Source organism: Syngnathoides biaculeatus, chromosome 15 (genome assembly GCF_019802595.1).
Source record: "Syngnathoides biaculeatus isolate LvHL_M chromosome 15, ASM1980259v1, whole genome shotgun sequence".
NCBI classification, from domain to species: domain Eukaryota; kingdom Metazoa; phylum Chordata; class Actinopteri; order Syngnathiformes; family Syngnathidae; genus Syngnathoides; species Syngnathoides biaculeatus.
Window position 1 is genome coordinate 17238862 of NC_084654.1, and position 26787 is coordinate 17265648.

Below are 26787 nucleotides of genomic sequence, written 5' to 3' on the forward strand. Positions count from 1 at the left end.
CAAATTGATATGAATGGAAACGCCAGGACTTCGTTTAGCCTCCTTCCAAAAACAACAGCCATAAAGTTTTTCTTTTGTTTTTAGCACACAATGATATTGTACTTCAGAAGCACATTAAATAATAACATAATTGAATACAATTAAATTGAATTAGACGGCACGGTGGATCAGCTGGTAAAGCGTTGGCCTCACAGTTCTGAGGACCCAGGTTCGATTCCGGCCCCACCTGTGTGGAGTTTGCATGTTCTCCCCGTGCCTGCGTGGGTTTTCTCCAGGCACTCCGGTTTCCTCCCACATCCCAAAAACATGCGACATTAATTGGACACCCTAAATTGCCCCTCGGTGTGATTGTGAGTGCGGCTGTTTGTCTCCATGTGCCCTGCGATTGGCTGGAAACCAGTTCAGGGTGTCCCCCGCCTCCTGCCCGTTGACGGTTGGGATAGGCCAAGGCACTACCTGTGACCCTCGTGAGGATAAGCGGCAAAGAAAATGGATGGATAAAATGAATTAATCACTTTTTGTCACTCTATTAATTAAATGAATGGCCAGTGTGATACTCCCACCCGTGGCCACCTGGAGGCGGTATAAGACAAACGGAACATGGACGCCTATGGAATGTAGACCACTCAGCTCCCTGCAGAGGATAAATAATATATGACCGTGAGTGGTTAAAATGAATGTTGAATTGTTTTGGCTGAAATGTTATTAGTGATGCTGCGTCATCAGGAGGCGGATGAGGAAACAGTGTTAAAGTACTTTGAGTAACTCTGATAATGATCACAACATCATTGGGCCTATTTTTTTTTGGGGGGGGGGGCGGGGGCAGCGAGCTGGTATGTGCGTGATGGTCATTCGGCAACTGTCGTTTCCGTCTACTCTGTCTCTGGATTCAAAGAAAAGAAAATGGCAGCTTTTTGCCCAAGTAGCCGCCTACTGTAGTCGTGGATGTAGTACAGTACGAAATGCACGCGGACGTGGCATTGGCAAACCGCCCCGGGGAAATATTTAAATAGCAAATATTTAGTTCATTTGTACGTCAACTGGAAACTTTTCTTCGTGTAGCATCATTGAAATAACAATGTGCTCTGACTCACTTTTTAAATATGAGTCTAAATATGTTCTGGTCGTGTTTGCGCCTCTGGCTCTTCTGTTCCTGCCTCACAACATGCATATATGAATAACCTCCCTGCTTGCGTGCTTTTCCATCCATCCATCCATTCTCTGTTTGCCGCTTATCCTCACCAGGGTCGCGGGGAGCGCTGGAGCCTAACCCAGCTGTCAACGGGCAGGAGGCGGGGTACACGCTGAACTGGTCGCCAGCCAATCGCAGGGCACATGGAGACAAACTGCCGCACTCACAATCACACCTCGGGGCAATTTGGAGTGTCCAATTAATGCATGCGTGATTTTATTAAAAAAAAAAAAAATGCAGAAGTCAAGCACTTATACTGTAGTTATTGTCTATGTTGTATCTCTTTCTACTTCTAGTAAACATTTACGTTAGTCAGCATAATAGAAGAGATTCAATGTGCCCTTGAAGGTAAATTCCTCTTTTATAGTTTGAAAAAAAAAATGTTAATGGAAATTTGCGATAGGACCAAAAATGTGCTTTTTCAATTCAAAACATCACAAATGATCCGTTTAGACCGACCGGACTTCAAATCAGGCGTGATTGCTTAATCCTCATTTGTTTTGTCATTTAAACACAAAAGCGGAGGGCGGGGGCTTTTTGCGCTCATTTTTCAAACAAATGATTCATTTCAAATCATGGGGTGGTTATTAAAATAAGTCTGCACGCGTTTGATAAAAATGACATTTGTCAAACATTTGCATACTTTAGAGTATTTGCGGTTTATGTCACATTCTTATCGTATAGCAAGTGTGCCAGAAGACACACACACATGCACACACACACACACACACACAGACACACACACACGTTTCTGTCAGCATTCAATGAAGTAAAAGTAGATATTAATAATATATGCTCCGGAGACCTCACAGACATGCACTTGTGATGCTATTTCCTATCAAATCCAGGTCAGAGCCTTTGAGCAGTCATCAAGAAGTGCATTATTAATCACTTCCGAGCTGCCCGAAACGATGACACACAAAGATATCGACGCGACAAAAAAAAAAAACCAAACAAACAAAAAAAAAAAAAAAACTACAGTACTCACAGAAGCCGAGTGTGAGAGTTGAGCGTTAATCCCTTTGTTTTGCCCGGGAAGTCTTCTGGGGTTGGGGGCTGGGGGGGGGGGGGGTCAAAGTGCCTCTCCGAGGATCACAACACGGACGCGGAGGTTGAGAAATCCTACCGGCTTGGGAGGCGAAATGTGAAATGCGGATGGATGGGTGGGTGGGGGGGGGGGGGGAGCCGGGAGGAGGATGAAAGGCGAGGAGGAGGCGAGGACCGCGGCCGCCCCGCAACGTCTCCCCTTCGCTTCCCACCGACACCACAGAAAGTGCTCTTAAGTTTGCGTTCGGCGTGGAGTCAAAGGAGAACTTTTCCTTGCAGTGTCTCTGGGAAGTTGAAACAGAACCTGCTGCTGCTGCTGCTGCTTTTTCCTCCTCCTCCTCCTTTTCGACTACCACTGTTGTCGATGATGATGATGATGATTATGATGATGATGATGAAGTTGCACCCGGCTGAAGGACAAAAAAAGGGAGCCGACGCTTGCTCGGCGCCGAGAGAAAGAATCCCCACAGCGGCGACCGGTTCATCCCGTTTCGCATGAAGCTCCTGAGCCGCACGGGTGTGACACTGGAAAGAGGTGGAGGATGGATGGAAGGATGGAGGGCGGGGTCAGTTGCGGTCAGCTAAAGCGGCGGTCCCCATGGACCGGTTTCACGGCGAGCATTTTTTGGACAGATGAGCAGAAGATAGCTGGAATTATTGGAAGCACTGCACTTGTTTCTCTTACACAAGCTGGTACCATCTTGGGGTAACGCGAGAAATTTTGGTGATTTATCATCCCATTGCCAAACTTGCTAGCGATCCTCTTTTCCTTTCGGCTTGTCCAGTTAGGGGTTGCCACAGCGTTTAATCTCAGATGAACTCATATTTGTTTGGCACAGTTTAACGCCGGATGCCCTTCCTGACGCAACCCCTCTGCATTTTAGCCCGGGAGAGAAGCTTACAGCACCCGGTCTTCCCATGTGGTCTCCCGTCCAAGTACTAACCAGGGTCAAACCCGCTTAGATTCCGGGATTTGGTGTTCTCAGGGGGTAGCCTGCATGTAAGCCTTGCTAGTGATGTAGATAAACTTAAGAAATTGGAATGACCTGATTTCAAACCCGTCAGAAGAAAAACATGTAGAACTCAGCAATGCTTGGATGATTTTAATTCATATTTGATGTTTACTGTGGGACCATAGAGACAATATAACATCCAAAATATGAGAGAAAAGTTGGTGTGGGAAAAATATGGCACATTTAAATACTGCTTATTTTTGCCAAGACATTTCTTTTTTAGCTCATTTTTGAGAACTTTGTTTAGCATTTCTATTTTGACAAACAAAGGAGTCCAAAGTGTAGATATTGGTTTTGAAAAATGTCAGAAAAATGAATTGCCCATATTTCATGTATACTGAGGCACCATAGAGACAATATAACATCCCAAATACGTGAGAAAAGCTGGTTTGGGAAAAATATGGTACATTTAAATACTGCTTATTTTTGCCAAGACATTTCTTTTTTTACTCATTTTTGCTAACTTTTTTTTAGCATTTCTATTTTGACAAACAAAGGAGTCCAAAGTGTAGATATCGGTTTTGAAAAATGTCAGAAAAATGAATTGCCCATACCCTAGTGGAATACATCCATCCATCCATTTTCTTTTTGCTGCTTATCCTCATGAGGGTGGCGAGGGGTGCTGAAGCCTATCCCAGCTCTCAAGAGGCAGAAGGCAGGGTACACCGTGAACTGGTTGCCAGCCAATTGCAGGGCACATGGAGAGAAACAGTCATACTCACCATCACACCTACGGGCAATTTAGAGTGTGCAATTAATGTTGCATGTTTTGGGGGTGTGGGAGTAAACTAGAATGCCTGGCGGAAACCCACGCAGGCACGGGGAGTACATGCAAACTCCACACAGGCGGGGCCGGGATCGAACCCGGGTCCTCAGAACTGTGAGGCCGACACTTTAGTAGCGGATCCACCGTGCCGCCGAGTGCAGTACAGATACCTGAAAATGTACTGAGGTACTTGGCACTACTGTGCTTTTTGTCAGCGGTACACAAAAAGACAAGTGGCGTCAGAGCAGACGTGTTTATCTCCCCGCACGGTGTTTGAACATGACGGAGGCCGAGGAGGCGTGCGGACCGTAAAACAGCGGCGGCGGCGCTTTTGTCCTCGCGTGGGGGAGCGCTGACATGGCCGCAGCCGATAAGGAGCCCGCTCGACTGACAGATGTTTTATGCGAACGCGTGCGTGTTAACCGGGGAATTCATTATTTCAGCTGTGCTGGGCGGCGGTGAAGTCCTCCTCCCGGATTTTTTAATCTTGAAGACGACTGATGTGACTCAGCTAATGAGCCGTCATTATTTTATATCATATACGTTTCATGGCATTTTCGTTTAGTGGTGTGCCGCCAGATTTTTCAAAGATAAAATGTGTGCCTTGACTCAGTCACGATTGGGAAACAGCACACTAATCTAATGGGGGCGCCGTTAGAAGGTCAAATTCACAAGGTCACCGGATTACCAGATTAGCCATCGTAACATCGCCATATTGAACAGTAATAACGTTATTCCATCTCATCGTCGAGCTACTATTAGACCAGTCTGATTATCCATCCATCCATTTCCAATAGTGTTTATCCTTATTTGGTCACGGGTGAGCGTGAATTTATACCAGATGACATTTAGAGAGAGGTGGGCTACACATTCTATTCACATTTTAATCTGTTTTATTATTAGAGCATAAAAATATCATGGAAATATAAAACAATTGGATGGGGTATTCGAAAGATGGCGCTATCTGAAGTTGAGTAACAGATTAGAGTGCCCCCCTCCCCCGCCCCCTCACAGAACCGCCACTGCATTAAGTGCAGTCTATGTGCTGAAATTTAACAATTTTTTTTTTTTTTACATTGACATTTACACATTCCTTTCATCTATCTTCTTCACATTTTTGACACATTAATTTATATTACTATTTCCTTGGCATGCCGCTCTTAATGAATTCACAAATGTAATCAATGGTGCACGATTTTCTTGAATATAGTGTCTGTGTGTGTGCGATCGATAATAAAAACGCGTAGCCCCGATTTTCAAAATACACGGCCAGTAAAAAGACGATTGTGATTCCGAAGGGTTTGTATCATTGTCCTCGCAGGTGTTAATGGGCACATAATTAACATGGCCGCCCTGGACGGAGCAAGCCGATTGCGGTCGTACGTGGGTGACATCTGCCCACCGCCCACTGGGACTCGCTGACCCCGATCTCCTGACCCAGTTACGCACCCATGTCGACCTACACGGTGCATAGCTTGTCTGCTTCTATTCTATACCCATGTATAGTACACATTTAAAAGAAAAAAAAAAGTCCTCCTTGCCTGGGACAACCACTGGTTTGTGCGTGACCATTTTAAGGCCTTACACATCCATCCTTCCATTTCCTTAGCCGCTTATCCTCACAAGGGTCACAGGGAGTGCTGGAGCCTATCTCAGCTGTCATCGGGCAGGAGGCAGGATACACCGTGAACTGGTTACCAGCCAATCGCAGGGGCACATCGAGACAAACAGCCACACTCACAATCACACCTCGGGGCAATTCAGAGTGTCCAATTAATGTTGCATGTTTTTCGGATGTGGGAGGAAACCGGAGTCCTAAATGCGTGCAAAGGAGCCGCCTTCGCATTCTGCATGCACTTGCCCCCACCCCCCACGCCCCTCCCACCCTCCACTTTTACTCTCTCTTTTTCTAAAAACACACAATCTCACACGCACGCACATTCCCGATGCAGCCGAATTACACTTTAATATCCGACACTACAAATGGAGACTGGACGGCAAAGTCAAATTTCAATCAAAATCGAAGCGTCGCTCAGGAGCGCCTTTCATCTGGATGACGCCGCGACAATTCAAGGGCTCGACTCTGATGTCTTTCATGTGCAACGGAACGTCTCTTTTTCCACATTTCCCCACAATACTCTTTTGTACAATAATCCTAAATAACCCCTCACGAATCCCAAACAACAGCAATGTCTGATACAAGGTTATCGTGCCAGCTAGCGAGGATAAGAAGCGACTGTCGATTCCTTCCCCTCCAAAAATATTAGAACGAGCACACCTGAAAATGTTTGGGCTTGACGTCAAAAAGGAATATGCGACAAAATTTAGAAGACGGGATTATTTGTGAACTTTTTAGGTGAGCAAAAAGTCTTGCAAAAGACTTCAAATAAAAGAGAACAAGACTCAATATTTAGATGGAAATGCTACGGTTGTAATAATCTGTCGATTGACTTCCTTTCACCTCCTCCGTAGCAGGAAAAACGAATGAGCTATAGAGGTCGTGCACGTGCCGTCACCGTTTCCACGGCGCCATATTGCCGGTCAAAAACAGCTGCTCGACAGTGTGGGGGAGAATGAACCGGAGCAGACTATTCACGATGCCCGAGACCAGCTGAAAAGACGAGAAAACATCGATGGATTTCGACAATTAAACATGATGGATGGTGCCCAACCAAATACACACGACTGTGTAGCGATCATTTCACTTCAGGTAGGAATTATTCTTCTCAATCTTAAATTCCCAAGAAATATTTATAATGCCAAATTGGCTCATTTGAGAACAATGCGTTTAAAAAAAAACCCCAAAATGACAGGGAGTCATCACTAACGTACACGGAAGTGTGTTGTGGCCACACGTTAAACTTCAGTAAACCTTTCCGCGTCAGACTTTTTTTTCTCCCTAATATGCATTGTTCTTAAATGAGTCCAGTGCATATTTTAAAAAAGAAAATGAACTGTCGGTCACACAGAGGTTTACACAGGTTAACGTGTGGCCACAAGACGCTTCCGTGTACGGGGGCTGAAGCCTATCCTAGTGGTTTATTTTCTTTTTTAAAAATACGCATTGGACTAATTTGAGAACAATGCATATTTTTTTAAAAAAATCACGGAGAGGTTTACTGAAGTTTAATGTGTGGCCGTAACACGCTTCCGTGTAGAAAGCAGCCGACTCCGTTTTTTCCCCCCAATCATAGTTAATGAATGGGAGTTTGTGTAAAACCAAGGGTAATTTATTTAAATATGGCTATTTGTATTGAAAAAAATCCAAGTGGCTCCATCGATATGTGTGACTTATTCTTGATTGAGAACAGATCCAGCAACAAAGTATTTGTTTGCGTCCAGACTTTTCTCCACTTTCAAACTCTTCCATGTAAATCTCGACGACTCGACTCACCAGATCCGTGTGTATATCCAGTTGTCCAAGACAAGCGGAAGCGGGTTAACGGTCCAATTTCTTATTGGCGAAAACATCGACTTCGACATTAAATATTAATATATATTAATAAATATTAACTATAACCCTTATGCCAAGTGTCTCTCAGTTTTCCACGTACCTTCATTTATTATCACCTTCTAAATGTTTAACGGTATCCGACTAAACTCTGGGTGTCGTGCTATAAGACGTATTTTCGTGTCGTCTCCAATCGAATTGGCATTGAAGAAAGTTTTGTTTGACTGGCACTTCCAGCCAGTCACGTGACTTTGGTGACGTAGGTGCACGAGCTCTATAAAAGAGTTGTTTCCAAACGTGTTGCATGAAGTCGGCCTCGCAAAATAGTCTCCACGTACCACCATTATGACTAACGATGACAAACAAAATCAGAGGAGGACAAAGTCTTCATCGAAAATGAGGCAAAGGTTTTATTCCTTATTCCTTTGATCTTTTGCATACATTATGTACAATATATTGTAATAGGACAGTCAATAGAGCTGGTATGTTTGCGTGAATATTAATAAAATCTGTTATGATGCAACGGTCGTAAGAGGTTAGAAGGACAAAAAGAACATGCTGAGAAAGACACATTGGAAATTGACACGCAGATGATTTCACACTTGTTGGAAAAAAAGATGATACAGGATATTCTCGTCGTCAGGGGTTTATCATATCAAAGCAGTAAAAATTTGTTAGATTAAAGGCAAATCTCGACTCTGTTAGAGTTTGTATCTCGAAAATGGCGTCAGGCAGCGTAAGTTACACATGCGCAATCTGATGGGCGTCAACCCTGCGTCGAACTGACATTTTTTTTGTAAAGCAGCGAAGTAGATTTGCGGTGTCGGATCTGAAAATTTGGGGCAGAACTTATCCTTTATTTACTTCGAAAAAAAAAATAAAAAAACATCTATTGGCTCTTGGGGAGGTATAAAAAATATTGCTTTGGCGTCACCTGGTGGCAGTTTGGTACCAGGCAACTACGTTGAAGTGAGGGGAGGTAGTTTTTTAGTCAGGCAAAAATATCTCCTCTGATGCCATCTTGTGGCTTCTATATGCACTTGCAAGCCTTTTTAACAATAGACGTCAATTGCAGATTTTTTTTTTTCCCTTTTTTCGGAGGGGGGCATTCACATCAGGACGCAGTAAGGATCTTCTCGAATATGAAATTTTCAAAAATGTTCACTTTTGGCTTAAAAGGTTGTGATCTTTTGAAAATATTCATTATGACAATGTAATGCATAAATAACTTTTCAAGCAGACAGACTGCTTGTGAGTCATCGACTTAAGTGTGAGTCATCGTTTGCTGTCACCGCAAAAAAAAAAAAAAAAAAAAAAAAAGATACTTGATGTTTGAAACTGAATTTAAAAAAAAAACAAACTCAAAATATTTCTTGAGCAACTTTACCGGACTGGATACGCCAAAATTATTGTGAATGGCAACTATTGGGTGCAGGAGACAACAGATGAATGAATGCAAAAAGGAGCACTAAAAAATGTGCCAAATTTAAAAAATATACATTGTATTATGGGAAGAAAGCTATATTTTACAAGGAAAAATCTGTAAATTTATTAGAAAAAAATCTGAATAGTATGGGTTCTACAGAAGGGTTTTTTCATAAAATTTTGACTTTAGTCTTGTAATAAAATGCCATTTCGCAAGTTTTTATCCCCAAAATTATGACATAATTCTCGTTACAATGGGACTATTTTTCTTAAAATGTTTTCAAACAAGAACATTTTAATTCACTCAAAAATAAACGAACATTGAAAAAAAAAACTGAAGGTCGTGATTTTGGCAAAATCACAGAGAATGACGCCACAAGGAATGCATAAAATTTTTCAGGAGTGGGAAAAAAATATGTACCATTAAAAAATGTCACATCACCTTCTTATATCACTACCTTGGGTTTAATAAAAGGTTTTCCCAATTAAGTTTTACCTTTAATTTTGTGATACTATAACGTCTCAAGGGTTAAAAAAAAAAAACATTTTTCAACATTTGTGGACTTTTTCTTTAAATTCAAAAAGTAGAAGTTTAAAAAAATCACTTAAAACAATTGAGTCTGATTTTTGCAAAACAAGATAAAAAGAAAAAAATTATTTAGAAAATAAAATAATAACAATGACGCTACTTGCCCAAGATTACAACTTTATTCTCGTCTTGTTGTCCCTTTTCAGTGTGGCAAGTTCTCTTTTGTGTATAAATGTAGTCAAATCCTGTTGACAGAAACAATGACATTGTATATATTTTTTTATTCTTTTAAAATGTATTGAACTGATTTTGCACACTTAAAGGGGTATTCAATACACACGCTGTTGTCGTCTTGCAGTTCTGTTAATACCATAACGTAAAAGATGAAATCCAGTGCTAGCAGCCAAAGAAACAAAGCGACACTCGTATTCTCGTCCGTGTGAGTCGTGCACCCACCGTGTGGCCTCCCGTCCGCCTTTGTGATGACAACGTCAGCGACCCCCACCTCATAAGCAGTCCGTCAACTTTGACCTTGTCAACCCCCGACGGCCGGTGGACGCCGCCTCCTCTTTGTGGGCGTTCCTCGAGTGCGTCTCCGCCACCCGCTCAGATGATGTCGAGGACGTCACAGGGCACGAAGCCTCGCTTCTTGCCGCTCGCCACCCTGATGAAACCGTTGTTGGCGCCCTCACCGCTCACACAAATCTGCAATGAGAGGACAGGATACACAGTACACTACTTTACTTTTTCAGGTATTATTGCAGTTTGTCCAGCAGAGTGCGCTGTCACCCTTTCGCTTGACGCTTAAAACCGTGCTGGGCTCTCACAATTTCAATGGACCCCTCCGTACAGGGCACTTAGCCACGCCTCCTGAAGTGACGTCACGCCACGTGCTCTCACGTAAGACAAACAGTAAAAATGGCAAATACAAAACAATACATTCTGAACTGAGACAGACTCCATGCTTCTGATTTCATTCAAATCAACGATATATTATAGATTCTAAATACAATACATTCTTAACTGAGAGAGACGCCATGCTTCTGATTTCATTCAATCATTCACACGTAGCAGTGTTATGCTAGCGGAGAACGTCTCATTCATTTATACGAGACGTGTATTAAAATCAAATTTAGGGCATATCCTCGTGGAAACACAGTCTGGTTAAGCTTCGGCCGCGAGCCAGCAAGAAAGCGACACGTTTGTGCAGTCCGATCATCGCTAAATATCGCTCAACAAAGAATAAGTGTGTCAATCGTTCACACGTAGCAGTGTTATGCTAGCGGAGAATGTCTCATTCATTTATACGAGACATGTATTAAAAATCAAACTCAGGGCAAATCTTCGTGCAAACACAGTCTGGTTAAGCTTCGGCCGCGAGCCAGCAAGAAATCAATACGTTTGTGCAGTCCAATCATCGCTAAATATCGCTCAACAAAGAATAAGTGTGGCATTCGTTCGCACGTAGCAATGTTATGCTAGCGGAGAACGTCTCATTCATTTATACGAGACATGTATTGAAAATCAAATATAAGTCATACCTTCGTGCAAACATATCTGTTCCGGTTGATATTTGATGGATTTAGTTGATGATGCGGTCTTCCACAAAGTTTGATCCATCGAAGGCATTTTTCGTACTGGGTCTTCGGTTTTGGAAAGGGTACGAATCGAACTCCACCAACTAGCCTTTCAAGATACCTGTCGTCACTATTACAAAGTCCGTGGCTACACCTCTTAACCATATTTTTTGTTAAATAACCCAAATACGCGATAAAACGCTAACTAAACCTATACTGGACCATTCAATGTTGTCAGAGAAAATGGCGGGAGCAAAAACGGGCTTTGGTCTACGCAGATCTCTGGCCTCTGATTGGTCAGTGACGCGGATTGCGCAATATCCACGCAGGGGTCAATTTTCTCTACCATTCCCTGTCCTTTAAAAATAAAAATCCATTTTCTAACCAAAATTAATGGATGAATTTGCTGCACAATCCACATAAAATCGTTCCACTTCATTCTAATTGCAAATGACAATTAAATGGTATTGTGATGATACAATACATCCCATGGGCATAATTGCAATATAACATTATTATGATTATTATTACTACGAAAATTACCCAAATTTCCAGCCTATACGCCACAACTTTTTTCACACGTTTTCAACTCTGTGGCTTATTTTTCTAATGGCCGCAAGGGGGCACTCATGCGGAAAAGGTAAGAGTGAGACCAGTGGAATATATGTGCCGAGGAAGTGACTTTTACCGGTATGATTTTTTTTTTTTTTAAACCAGGCCTGTTAGCGCTGCACTAGCATTAGCGCTGTGTTAGCATGTTGCTGCTGTGTTACTGTCGTGTCTCAGTGATTTTTACCGGTATGTTTGGGTTTTTTTTGACCGGCCCTGTTAGCACCGTGTCTCAATGATTTAGGTATGTTTTTTTTTTTTGTTGTTACCGGCTCTGTTAGTGCTGTCCCACCGTGATGTTACTGTGTAGCTGCCGCGGCTGCTTTTTTTTTTTTTTCACCGGTATGTTTTTGTTTTTGTTTTTTTTTTACCAGCCCTGTTCGTGCCACCTTGTTATTGCTATGTTAAGCTAAACTGAGGTATTAAAACCTTGAAAACTCTTTCTGTGTACCATCTTTCTTTGTAAATATCTCGTGTTTCAATGTGGGCACCTGCAGCTTTTACACAGGTGCAGCTTATGTATGTACCAAATGGTATTTCCTTCACTAATGTACAGGGTGAATCTTATAATCAGGTGCATTCTGCTGGACGGAAATTACGGTACTATTTTTTGGTATGTGATCTTTATTATAATATTATTACTATCATTGACATTTGGTACTTGGGCCTTCGGTTCTGACTCAATCCACCCCTTAACAAACACCATTCACATCACAATTATAGAAACTAACTATTGTACTATAGTCATAGTCACTATAATAAAAAGAAAATTACAGTAATAATACGCAACAGTGGCCCATAAACAATATAGCAGTTCACAATCAATATTTGTGTAAGAATGAAAATGTAAATAGAATGCATCATACTCACTAGAGATGCTAATTATGAAATGTATTGATGCGTGCAGATTTCTACGGACGTCTTTTGTTAGTTGAAATTGGCTCGGACCAACCAATCAGAGGTTGAAAAGAAAACTTTATGGTGAATATGATTGGTTGAAAACAGAGTCCATTTGCTGATATAATTTATGTTATATCGGCCAGCACTCCTGAAGTTCCAGGATCGATAAGACTGCCAAAGTCGACTTTGAGGACGATTTTGAGCCATGCCGAGCTCTCGCAAAGACACAAAAAAATGTCCCCGATCATTTTGCGTGACCTGTGTTCTCTTTAAGCGATCACATTGTGTTCTCAATTTTCTGGAACACGCCGATCTTGTGTTGTGGGGCTACATGTTCCGCAGGGGAGGGTTTGCTTACTTGAAGTCTCCTCTAGAGTACGGCATGAGCATTGTGGGAAAAAAGGGATGACTCATTAAAGTGTATGCATATTTGATGGAAAAGTCATAAGCGGGGGCCTAAAAAAAAAAAAAAAAGCCACAGGATATCAAATGTTTTGCTTGATATCCTTGAAAGGCTAAATGACACATTGGTTTGATGTGGACTTTCAAAACGTCAGTAAAGGTCACTGCTTCCTCAAACCGGGACGTTTCCTTTCACTCAGTACCCATTTATTACGTATAACATATTAGAAAACATACAAGTGGGATTTGGACTTGGTTTTCGCGATCAAAGTGGTCACACATGAGCATTTTGTGTGCAACAAATTAACATTTTTGTCTCAATTTTTTTTCTCCGGGATGTATATGTGGCTGCGTAAAAGAGTACCTGTCCCTCCTTCAGCGTGATCTGGCCCTGCTCCCTGCAGCCGATGAACGTCCTGCTGCACCGAAAGACCTGGTCCCCCGGCCGTAGCTGATGAGCGAAGGATGCAGGAAAGAAACCGATCCTGTCCTCAATCACTCCCTGGAAAAAAAAAAAAATCAAAACAGGTGAGACGCAAGTTGTTCTTTTGTCAACTGCGGCTTCAGTTATTGGTGTTGCTTGGAAAATTCTCGAAACAGGCCAGATGTCTTTGTTTATCCGCACCCTGATGAGACGCAGCGGTGTTAAATGCGCAATGAGTTAGCTCATAGTCTGCTAGCAACACAGGCATATTTCATCTCTCCTTGATATGAATCCTCGACATAAAATCTTGTCTTTTTTGCCGCTATTATTTACCGCTCGGCTCATCAATCAATTTATTTCTCCAGGTTCATTTAGTTGTGATTGGTGAAAACAGATACCCTCCCACCCCCACCCCCAACAAACACAGACAAACACAAGCACACTCAGACCTTGGAAAAGCTCCAAAACAATTCATTCATAGTAATAGGATCAAGGAGTCACGGCGTGTAAAGGTAATTTAACGCTTACCTTCCACCAATCATCACTGGATTCATCAGCTAGCAGAATTCTGTCTCCCGCCCTGCGATAAAATGTAAAATGAAGCAGAAGTTGACCAAAAAGATATTTGTTTTACAAATGTTGTAGAATTTAGTCAAGTTAAACTGCCTCTTGTCATTTAATACAATGAATTTTTGAGTTAAATGTCCCACAATAAAATCGTACCACAATGGAATAGTGAGCTAGCATGCTAATTGCTAGGAAAGCTAGCTATGTTTACTGTTTTTTCTTCTATTTTTTAAGGTTTGTGAATTGTTCATTGACAAATGAATGCGAAAATGCACTCATCTGGATGCCTTTTGCTATTTAGTGACATCAGTTTCAGAGCTACTACATAGAGATCTTGAACTAGCATGTTCGTTGTTAGCAAAGTTATCTAGGCTAACATAATAATGTGTTGTATGTGTAGATTGTCAATCATCCAGGCCATGCTAATTTGCAATGGTTGCACAAAGGCAACTGGACTCTTCTTGTCCGTTGAAGATGTTTCACCTTGAATCAAAACTAGATGACTTCTTTTATACCTTCTTTCAAGCCAATGATCTTCCCTATCCAGAATTTTAATATTGCTGTCCTCGAAGGAACCTCCCTTCATATTGAGATGGAAATGAGTCGCTAATTCTAAACTCGAAGAAGATGCTTGACCCGTTATAGCTTTCCCCCGCAGTTAGTATTATGGCTAAGACGAAGCCCACTTCTAATAAAGTTTTAAATGGTCAATTATAGCACCATAAACATAATTATTCCTGGCCAATACAAAGCATTTGGTGGCCTTTTTTCCAGTCATTATGAATAGCTAAGTGATATTAAATGAATGTGCCACAATATAATCGTGAATTTGCATGCTAGCTGTTAGGAAATGTTTTCTATAGCTAGGATTATGCTGATTTTTACAGTTTTTAAAGATTAAAATCACCTTCTCTGAAGTTTTAAATGTTGAATTTTAACATACATTTCACCTTTGAAATTCCACCTTTTTTCCACTCATTGTGAGAAATTATTTTCACAGTATCTATAATGGCTCTGACTTGTTAAAAACTTTATTTCTTTCATTTAAAAAAAAAAGATAGAAAGATAGAAAAAGGTAAAAACATCTGAAGTTTAATCCGGTAACAGCTAGCCTACAGTGTTTGCGATGAAAGCAGCTAACGTGGCCGGAGAAGAAGCTGTTTCTGATCATCATGTCATTCGCACCGATCCCTTTTTACTGCGAGGAATTGTTCTTTTCCAGGAAAATCGTGAATCACTGGACCGCATGTCTGTGTGTTCTGTAATTACAAACATCTGCTCACAGTCATTGTTGGCAAAGTTTGATGCATTAAAAAAAAAAATAAAGAAAGAAAACGAAGAAGAAAAGGAATAGCTCCACTGAGGAAAATGCGGGGTTTTATGTAATTTCCCCCATTTCCACTTCTTGTGATTGTTGGAGTGTGTCATTATCCTGGTAATAATCACCGTTACTAAGAAAACAGGGTTCAGCATGGGCAAGCAAATACACATTTCAGCATCCATAAGATGAAATGAACCAAATGAGTGTTCAAAAAAAAAAAAAGATCCTGGTGCAATTTTTTTTTTTTAAAACAACTGCTTGGACTTTTCAGTACTCATCATCATTACAATCACTTCATTGTCGAAGTAATCACATAATCAAGCTGGGGTAGAAATCTGTATTTTCTCACATGGGAAAATAATAATTACTTGATTAACGGAATTCTTTTTTTTTTTCCAACTCAAATTTATGACGCCTGAGCTGATTTAAACGGCCGATGCGACCCTCAAGATGAAGAGGAGCACGCGGATATGGGATCATGCTGGGGGAGTGCACTTGTGTGCGTCACAAAGAGTGCACTCTCGTGTCTTTAAAGAGTAATTTGGTGGGAACGGGAACAAATGTGTGCTTGAGATGAAGGACCGCACTTGATGACTCGCGCTTCGCTTCCTGTCTTGAGAGCTTCCTCGAATACTCCAATCTGCGTTGAAGCGTGCAGTGCGTACTGTGACACCTCTTGCAGCAGAAAATGCAAAAAACGGAATGTTGAAAGCGTGTACAGTACTGGAAAGTTCAAAATTGCAGAATTCGGGCTTCCTATTTGCAAACATAGGGCCACCGGAGCCCTTGTCCAACGGGAAAATAGTAATTGGTGTCAAGGAAGTATGTGGGAAGAATAGCAAAATTGTACTCGAATAAAAGTACTGTTACGTTCGAATAATCACACGTCAGTAAAAATAAAAACAAATCTTCCTAATAATCACTTGAGAGAGGTCAGTTTGAAACAAAAAGTAACTTGAGTTTTTAATTTCTTTTTCCAAACAGTATATGAATGTCAATTATTTAATGCGCAATATGCAAATTCCAATATTGTAATCAATTCAACATATTGTGAAATAATATACTTTAGGCTAAGGTAATGATCATCCATCCATCCATTTTCTTTACCGCTTAGCCTCACGAGGGCCGCGGGGAGTGCTGGAGCCTATCCCAGCTGTCAACGGGCAGGAGGCGGGGTACACCCTTAACTGGTCGCCAGCCAATCGCTTGGCACATAGAGACAAACAGTCGCACCCACAATCACACCTAGGGGCAATTTTTAGAGTGTCCAATTAATGTTGCATGTTTCTGGGATGTGGGAGGAAACCGGAGTGCCCGGAGAAAACCCACGCAGGCACGGGGAGAACATGCAAACTCCACACAGGCGGGGCCGGGATTGGACCCGGGTCCTCAGAACTGTGAGGCCAACACGCTTTACCAGCTGAGCATCCGTGCCGCCGGAAATAATCATAAAAAGTGTAATTATCACCTCCGCAAGGTCAATCATAAATAACTATTACCATCTACTTGATTATATTGAACTTCAACACACGGAGGACATATTGGCGGCTTAGTAGGCAGTTTAGTGGTCGGGGGTTCAAATCCAGGCTCAGGCCTTTCATTGTGAGTTAGGGTTAGCTCAACATTCATAAAATCTAAAACTCAGTTAAAATGCTGTAAATCGGAATGTGTGTATCCAGATTAAATGAGAGCAGCAGGACTCAATCGGACAAAAGTTTGGCAAAATAAGATAACCAGAAGAGGATTTAGGTCATCACCATGACGCAACCAAAATGTCATCTGCAGTCCTGAGACAGCTGTGACACGTGCGGGTGACAGCGGGTATTGTCATGGGAGGAGTGTGGGCGTGTGCTTATGGGGAGGGATTTGTCTGGAAATTATTTGCACAAATATATCCATATGTATTATGTAGGACAGGGGTGCCCAGACATTTTTACACCAAGATCTACTTTTCAAGCGGGGGGAGATGATGATGCTCCCAAACCGTTTTAAGGTTGATGTTACTGTATGCCTATATTTAAAATACAGAATTAGCTTTTTGTGCACTCTATTGTCTGTGCTTTCATCCTGGATCAGGCTGCGGCAAGGTGGAATTTTAAAATCTCACCCTGCACTTTCTACTTTGGCTTTTCAGACCAGACGTTTCCCACTCAGAAAAGAGAAAATCTTGTCCAGTTTAACCACTTTTTCTTCGATTATTCACATATTCCGACAGTCATTGCATCTTAAAACAACAGCATTTCTTTTTTTAACTTTCTCCATGAATATCGAAAGTAAACATAGGCAGCACGTCTTGCTCGTCTTTGGTCTACGTTGCCCAGACTGTGTTGCTAACTAAGTAAGCAGTGGTGGTGAACGCTGTCATTATTAAACACATGGATTAATTAGTACGTATGTGAATTGTGCCATTGGATGTAACAACCAGTCATCCCTCTCTCATGAATCACATTGCAAAATGCCGCAAACTCAATAGTTGTATGTTATTCTTTCAATTTACATTGAATTATTATTTTTTTTGCGCGCAACGCAGAATATCCATGAAGAGAATGTATCAGCAGTGCACAATTGTGCATGCGCGCATTTTCGAGGGAACATTGGCCGAAGTCTTTTTTTTCTTGGCATGCCGTCCCGCGATCGACCAAGACTGCCTCGCGATCGATCGACCGGTCGATCGCGATCGACGCATTGAGCACCCCGGATGTAGGATGTAAACGGGAGGGGAGCACACGACTCTTCTTCTGCCTCCTCTGGGGAATTTGACCAATAAATTTGATGCACATTGAGACCATCACCATAAGGACTGTGACAATTTGCTCTAAAGCTGTGTTCTCCAAACATTGTTTTGCAGGGCCCCCCTTTTTTTTCCGATGAAATTTTACACACACACACACACACACACCCCACGCTTCCACATTTTCAGTGCCCGCCACTCCCCGCTTGCAAAAATTATCCCTTGCGAATCAACAAAAGCATAAACAACAGCTGGGTGTAACGGAAAACATTTTTAATCAAATAGAATCTTGATTTTTTTAAAAAAAATTTTATGTGTGATTCTATTTTCTGTTCTGTTAGATTTTTTTTAATTATGTAAACCAGGTTGTCTTATTAAAGTGCTCTATAAATAAAGTGCACGTGTGCCAACTCACCTCACGTCCAGATCATGGCTCTCCTGAGCAGTAAAACTGTACAAGGCCACGTAGGTGTTGAGCTGGAGCGCATCTTGGTGAAGATGGCTGTCTTCCAGCTTGACACACACAGACACACAACGACACACGATTTGGCTGTCAGAGGCGAGTTCAACACAGCACCTGAACACAACTAGTACACAGCGCCCGCTTGCCGTGAACCCGCTTGGAGTGAAAGTAACAAGCACAAGCACACCCGATCATTATTGCAAAGCATTCCGTCCCCGCGTATCTTTTTCAAATGAAATAGTGACTACTGTGATTTCCTGGCGCAAGTAGCGACACGACAGTGGTGTTATGTGAAATAGAATGAAAGTTTTGGAGGTTCCGAAGGTTTCTGAATGTGACTGGACGAACGGGTTCGGGCAACTGAGGCGAAAGAACACACAGCGAGTTGACGACTGAGGAAAATAATCGTTCATGTCATCGACTCAACTGTCAAGCGGCAAAAAAAAAAATCTATTCTATTCTCCACTTGGTAGAGGTGATCCTTCCATGCTTGCAGCCACTTTTGCATTGGAATGCATGAAAAAAATGTAAATAAATAAACAAATGAAGTGAGATAATTTGTGGTTGTCTACAACCTTGCATTTTTTGGTTTAAAGTTTTTTTTGTAAATTATTTTTGACACTTTTTATTTAATTGTTGAAGGATGCTTAAATTGAATTTAATCAAATTAATTGATTTCCAAAGTCATTTTAGATGTGAATGTGTGTGGATGATCGTCTGTACGTGCATTACAGACTTAACATCCATCCATTTTCTTCGCCGCTTATCCTCACGAGGGTCACGGGGAGCTTTGGAGCCTATCCCAACTGTCAACGGGCAGGAGGCGGGGGACACCCTGAACTGGTTTCCAGCCAATCGCAGGGCACATGGAGACAAACAGCCGCGCTCACAATCACACCTAGGGGCAATTTAGAGTATCCAATGAATGTTGCATGTTTTTGGGATGTGGGAGGAAACCGGAGTGCCCGGAGGAAACCCACGCAGGCACGGGGAGAACATGCAAACTCCACACAGGTGGGTCCGGGATTGAACCCGGGACCTCAGAACTGTGAGGCCAACGCTTTACCAGCTGAGCCACCCACCATGCCGCCTCCAAACACCTAAACGCCTAAAACAAAAATCTAAGGTTAATGTATTTGGAGGTTTCACGAGCAAAGCCACAATAAGTCTAAGTATAGCCTTGGCATTCACGTACTTGGCACACCGCGTCCTGTTTACGTTATGACGATAAATCGGGGGGCTGGGAAAGATGAGCCGCAATCTGTTCCCTTTGAATCCACTGTCAACGCAAGTGTGAGAAGCGGGATCCGGGAAGTTAAAATGGGATAGGAGAGGGGCCAAACAGGAAGTTGTGAGAGACGTGTCGGCCCAATTAGCACCTGTGTGCGTGTGGTTTTTTTTTTTTTTTTTGTGCTGTTGTCAGTTCTATTACAGCCACCTTGAGTGTGGAGCCTGCGTGCTACTTATCACAGTCCTTGAAAAAGAAATGGGGCTTTTTGTGAGGAAAAATGACAGTTCAACTATAGAAAACACACAGCCGGTAATTTTTCAAGATGGCAGGGCTTTCCTTCAGGCGTAAGCTGGTAATGAAGCCATGTGTCATTCACAAGGAGTGGCTGGTCGATGGGTTAGAAGCAAGCGCGAGGGAAACTGCCTGTGTGGCCTCAGGGGACAGTCATAAAAAAGAACAGCAACAAAAAACATCAAATGGCGAAAGTTTATTTGAGCTAATGGAGAGCTACTTGGCAGCCTCGATGCTCTTCAGGTCGGAACACTGCAAGTCCAAACTCGCAACTCTACTCGCCTTTTTCACTTTAGAAATTCAAGTCAAATCAAGGAACCGCTGGATTCGGAAAAGGAAAAGAAGTCAATCAAAAATGAAGACAGAAATATTTTTGGCCCATGTGACTTGAAATACTGTTTAAAAAAATCAATTTTCCTAATTTTTAGATGTGTCAATGTGATATGTTAGAATAGTGCAGGACATGTATGAGGGCAGCAGAACAGTGGTAGAATTTAAGGTAAAGGTGGGACTGCATCAGGGATCCACCCTCAGCCCCTTCCTGTTTGCGGTAGTAATGGATAGGCTGACAGATGAGGTTAGACTGGATTCCCCCGTGAACCATGATGTTTGCAGATGATATTGTGATATACAGTGAAAGCGGGGAGCAGGTGGGGGAACAATAAGAAAGATGGAGGTACGCACTGGAAAGGAGAGGAATGAAGATTAGCCGAAGTAAAAGAGAATATATGTGCGTGAATGAGAGGGGACGGAGGAGGAAGAGTGACGCTTCAGGGAGAAGAGATAGTGAAGGTGGAGGACTTCAAATACTTGGGGTCAACAATACAGAGCAGTGGGAAGTGTGGTAAGGAAGTGAAGAAACAGGTCCAAGTGGGTTGGAACAGTTGGCAGAAGGTGTCTGGTGTTCTATGTGACAGAAGAGTCTCCGCTCGGATGAAGGGCTAAGCTTATAAAACTGTGGTGACGCCAGCCATGATGGACGGATGAGAGGCGGTGGCACTCAAGAAACAACAGGAAGCAGAACTGGAGGAGGTACAAATGAAGATGTTGAGGTTCTCGCTCCGAGTGAGCAGGTGGGATAGGATTAGAAATGAGCTCATTAGAGGAACAGCCAAAGTTGGATGTTTTGGAGACAAGGTTAGAGAGAGCAGACTTCGATGGTTTGGACATGTCCAGAGGCGAGAGAGTGAGTATATTGATAGAAGGGTGGTGAAGATGGAGCTGCCAGGCAAAAGAGCAAGAGGAAGACCAAAGAAAAGGTTGATGGATGTTATGAGGGAGGACATAACAGTGGGTGTTAGAGAAGAAGATGCACGAGATCGGCTTAGATGGAAAAAGATGACACGGTGTGGCGACCCCTAACAGGACAAGCCGAAAGGAAAAGAAGAAGAAGACACCGCTGAATTGACAAATTTCCTGCAGCGCCTCCATCTGAGTGTACCTTAGCTGTGATGCTAATGGACGCGTTAACAGCCCGCTGCCAGCTGCGTGACGCATTCAAAGTCCCTACCCCTTTGAGTAGCCAATGGACAAATCGCATATTTCCCTTGTATGGTTATTTGTTCATGTTTATGTTTGCTTAAGTATCTGCGGTCGATTTTTCCGCTGACAACGGAGATAAACATGCCCAACTAAAAAAAAAAAAAGTCAGCAAAAAATGCACTCAAAACACTGAAAGCTCCTCGGCACATTCCATCGGGCAGAAAAAGATAAAGACGGGCGGGAATGCTTTTAAAGCTCCTGATGAGATTTCATCATCACCCCTCAGGAGTTGATAAGACATTCAAAGAGATTTTTTTTTTTTTTTTTTTTTTTTTTGTTCCTCTGCCTGACTTGAATTCTGTCGACTGCAGAGAATAACGTAGCAGAGCGCCCGACAGATCCAAACAGTGAGGTCAAGGCTTGGCTCTCTCATCGCAGGCCTGCCGTGCTTGTGTCAGCTCCAATTTGATTTGTTACCGCAGGAAAAAGAACTTTTCCCTCCATTTCCTGGGAACTCAAGCAGTCACGGCGGAGGGCATCCGAGACACGATGAGCTACGCGATGCTCGGCGATGACATTTCTCACCTCGGAATTGTGCCGCGTTCTCTCCGGTCGGTGGTGGTAGTGCTCGGCCCCGTTCTCGAGAACCGTGAAAACTGAGTGGATATAAAATCGCAGTAAATATCATAATTGGGTAAACATGATAGATCACGCCGCTAAATCCAAACATAAAAGAAAATATATGAATTCAGGACTACTCAAATCATTTTTCCCCATCAAAATGAATAGAAATGACAATAATCCATTCCAGACTCCGAAAAACAAACGAAAAAAGTTTTTAATGCATTGTTTGATTAGAAAAACAGCACTATAAAATTGTACGTTATAAAAACATACAGCAATGGCATGATTAAATACAATGTAAAGAAATTAAACACTTTTTCCACGTTCTGCTTGATTTCAATGGACGCTGCGCTGCTCCTTCTGGTGTGAAAATAATATTAAATGACATCACTGATTAGTCAAATTCGACTCAACTATCACCGCCTTAGCATTAGCTACAAAAGATTTCAACAACTGTCTTCTTATACCAACGACTGCCTCTGATTGGTTCAGCGCTTTACCCTTCACTAGACATGATTATGTCGCTAATATACTGACAAAAGGCCTCAGGTTCCAATCATTTTTGTTTTCATCTGCAAAATGTGTCCAGTTCAGTGGGGACTGTCATTTGAAAGTTTTTCCACCGTCGCTACACGGCTACTCACCGTCATCGCTGTGTTTTCTTGACAGTGCCTGCCTGCTGCTGTGAGCCACCGCTTCCTCGGGAACATTATGCAAGTCGCTGATCTGCAACGACAAACTGGTATCGATTCAAGAATTCAATGAAATCAGCACAACGTTTTGTTATTGTGGCTGTTGTCTGCAGTAGTGCAACTGCACAGATCCTACAGCAAAAAAAAAAAATGGAATACTGTTTGAAATTTGTCATAATTGTAAGTATCGGTAGATTTTATCTTTATACTGTCTAAAAAGTTTTTTTTTTACATTTAATTTTACACCCTACATTTGAAATCAGATAGAGTTAGTTTTACAGTCATTTTTTAAAACAAGTATCTGTACTTTTACTTCCAGTAAGTGCAGCCCGTACGTACTTTTGCCACCCTCTGTATACACTGCCGGCCGACGGCGCTGCAAACTTATTTTGGTGTTCATTACGTCGTGCACGTGTTCCTAATGTTGCGTCCGATGAGTGTAAACAGACGATGTTTCCAATCCAAGTACTCCGAGTGTACTATTTCCACGACGCGCGCGCGCACGCACAGCGGCACAAACAGCCTGGACCTAGCCCGAACGTCTTCATCGGGCCATTATACGCAAGAACAAATCCAGACTGCACATGCGGAGCAAAGGAAGATAGTCTTAGTCACGCGCACCTGTGGAGCCTCAACATTAAGAACACTGCCCCACCGTGTGTGTGATGTGCTGTCTTATGAAATACGCAGCAGTGATTCATTTGCCAAATTAGTGTGTACTCGTCAATCACTACAGTGTTGTTTTTGGAGTAATTTCCCCAATGTCCCATTTGCTGTTCCTGCTGACACTGTGTTCCTGTTCCTGCCCAGCGTCCTAACATCTTAGTTTGTCGCTTAAACAGCCTGGTGAGCATTACTAGTACGTTTTTTTTTTTTTAAATGTCATTATCATATGGGGCAGTTATGATTGAGCCCTATGGATTTTGCCTGATAAGAAAATAACATTCAGATGTGTGACAGGAACAGAAAAATTAATCAAAGTAATTCTGTTTATTAAACATCTTTGCATCTATAGTTTTCTACCTAATGCATTTTATATTTAATACAGAGGAGTCATGCCATAGCACCGATAACAAAACTCCTTTCAAATCTGAATTTCTGCGTCTGGGTCAATTCAGCATGCTTGTAACAATGGACCTTTCCGACCTGTCAATCACTTGAACAATAATAGCCAATCAGAGAGCCGCATTGTCTTGACACACCCCTGCCGCCATCTTGTCCCACAAGCAATGCTGGTTGTCAGTAGCGTGCGCTTGGAAAAGTTAATGTTACGAAGAAAATGGTCCTCCGATGCGATTGGGGAACGTGCAATTCTGATGAAAGATATCCTGCTAGGTTAAAAGAGGCCCTGTTGATTCATTTTCCAAAGCCTAAAACACAGTTGACGAAGTGTCTACGATGGATTAAGGCTCGCGGAAGACCGCAGATACAAATAAATGTGAACAATATCAACAAACATAAGAGTGTATGTTGGAAGGTAAGGGAGAAGTATCTTCTCTGAGTTTGATTTCATTATTATCAGTACTTTATACATTGCAGGAGAAGAACTTTCACTTTGTCAGTGTATCACTGACCTCCTGAATGAAGTGCGTCATGTTTTATGCTGAAGAGTCGGGTTAGTGATACGTAAATGCGCCACGTCATGCAAGAAAAATGTCTATTTGTATCACAGACTTTTAAGACAGGGCACTGGGTTTGATTACGAGCCAAGTCAAATGAATACACCCACTCGCTTATAAAGACTACAATGATATTACTTGTGATCTTTCCAAGTAAAAACTACTCACCGTGCTTTAAATGCGCAATACGATTCCACTATTTTATCGTGTTGTTTGTGAGGTGTCAAACTTTTTTTGCATCGATCGCCAACTTTTCACTATAACTTTGACATTGCATCTTGCTCCGTCCAAAATCTCAATTCCGTGTACATATCCTTGCGTGAAAAAGTTGAGACCTCTCTGTAGAACTCTCTTGGACAAGTCTGACGCATTTGGCAAAAACACATCCCGCAATATTATCTGGAATACGCGATAGAGAATCGACTTTAAACTTGTTCTTTTCAGTCGCCATTTTGGAAGCTTGTGGGACATCGCTAAGGGGGCGGAGCTTAAGATCGACAGTCAGAAAGGTCCATTGGCGCTGGCCTCCGCCGGAGCAGCATTTCAAGGTGTGCTGACCCAAGTTTTAAATGCAATGTTGGACAGGATGGGCAAATACAGTACGTCCGATTGCCACACAGTTGCGACCGGTCAAATCAAACAAAACAGCTTTTATGCAGTTGCTGGTTTTCCTAAAATTTTTAGAACCATCAATTTTTTTTTTCTGTAACTCAGTTTTGATTGTTTGTCTCTATCAGTAACACTTCAAATAGTATTACTTCAGATTTATTTCTCCAGCCGTGGTTCTCTTTAAAAATGTTCTACGGTGAGCTACCTTGAGCAAAAAAAAACGTTTTTTAAATACACGTCTCAACCACTTTCACACCTGCTGCCATTAGCACGTACAACCAATTAGAATGAGTGAACACCGTTTTTACCGTGTACTATTAAGCCGAGCTAAGTTATTAGTGCCCCGGTGTTTTGTCCTCTGTATAAAAACGCCACTGTTCCATACAGAGATGCAGAGGTGGCCTGAGAGTACAGCGTTTATAATCAGTCCAATTCATCTCCAGGACTGTAACGTGAGCGTTTGCACAACAGCTCCCTACGTGACTGCATGGACCAGAATGCCTTTATTGGTAGTGTTTATGGCTCCGCAGAGGTGGTATCTATTTGCTTCATCAGCAACAACACGTCAGACGCTGCGGTACCAAATAAACAAAGTGTCTGAGGTGGACCAACGCTGGGGCCCGCGGGGCCCGACGACATCGTTTTTGGTAAGGAGGAGGGGAAGGATAAATGGGATGTTTAATGACAGCACACTTTATAATTACGGTGTGGCAAGTGTGACTTTATGAGTCTTTAGACTTGTACGCTGTAGATGAAGGCACCGCACTGGAGATGCTTGAATCTGACATTCATAAGTTGACATGTAATGTCACAATTGTTGCGGAACAGTGGAATCAAAAAACAGGAAAAGGCGAGAGAAAATGCTAAATCACACTCAAGAGTTTGAACTGCAGTTCGGTACGATATGTGAATATCTCCAGTGTTGCATTATAAGAAGGCAGTTTGGCACTCTTTGTGTAAATTTAGAGGCACTGTTGTCCCCTAAATTTAGTTAAATTGTATCATTTCAGGGGTACTTCAACTTATCCAAATTCATACCTGTCAACTTGGACGGTTTAGCCATGGTTCATACGGATTTTGTGGTGAATCTTATGTACAGTATATGGCCATATATCACAAATAATATGGATTCTTACAGCATTATTGCAATGCAAAGTCAATATGGATGGATGCTGTGATTTCGAGTGGAAGTGTCAGCATTTAGAGTTGGTGAAGAAAGTTACACATGAATACAATTCTGAACACAGTCATGCCACGAAATAGACTTCAATAATTAGACATTAGCTTCAGATATTATCATTATGGAGATCTACAGTAAAAATCATTGAAAAACTTTGTGTTTTTTCCCTGCGTTATTTTAACATATAATTTGCTTCAGTATGTTATAAGGATTTTTGGGGTAGTTTATACAGGTTGGGACTCTGAAAAGTTGACAGGTATGTAAATTTGATCCTCACTTTGATCCCCTTTAGTAACAACTAGAGACTAATTTATAAAGACTGTCTATAACATGGTCATAATCAACTCCGTCTGGCCTTACCGAGTTCCTCTGTGGAGACTCCGAGCCACTGGGCCGCTTGGCCTTTTGAGCCAAAGACGTCCCAAATCTGAGGGCCTCATAAACGGGGTCCACTTTATTGCCACAAGCTGCAGTGGAACATAATAAATATATCTGAAACGACAAGTTAATAGCTCCAATAATGTATGAGGAAGAGTTGGGCCACTCACCTATGGGCATGACTTCTTTGATGCAGCCGTACTGTTCCTGGATCAGTAACGGTGAGCTGTAGTACCGTCGGAAGCCTTTTGGCTGGGAAGAGGC

At 42.2% G+C, this 26787-nt stretch overlaps 1 protein-coding gene across 2 annotated transcripts in view; it reads right to left on the reverse strand.

Moving 5' to 3' along the window:
- Nucleotides 1-7864: 7864 nt before the first annotated feature.
- The window catches only part of stac (SH3 and cysteine rich domain), a 36149-nt gene continuing 17226 nt past the window's right edge, over nt 7865-26787 (reverse strand). For both annotated transcript variants that reach the window (XM_061843934.1, XM_061843933.1), the window contains 8 exons: nt 26694-26775; nt 26506-26612; nt 22690-22771; nt 22007-22077; nt 18370-18467; nt 13864-13915; nt 13276-13413; nt 7865-10128 (listed from right to left, as the gene is read on the reverse strand). In XM_061843934.1, coding sequence (XP_061699918.1) covers nt 10030-10128; nt 13276-13413; nt 13864-13915; nt 18370-18467; nt 22007-22077; nt 22690-22771; nt 26506-26612; nt 26694-26775 — 729 coding nt within the window. In that variant the 3' untranslated portion in view covers nt 7865-10029. The remainder of the gene's footprint in view (nt 10129-13275; nt 13414-13863; nt 13916-18369; nt 18468-22006; nt 22078-22689; nt 22772-26505; nt 26613-26693; nt 26776-26787) is intronic.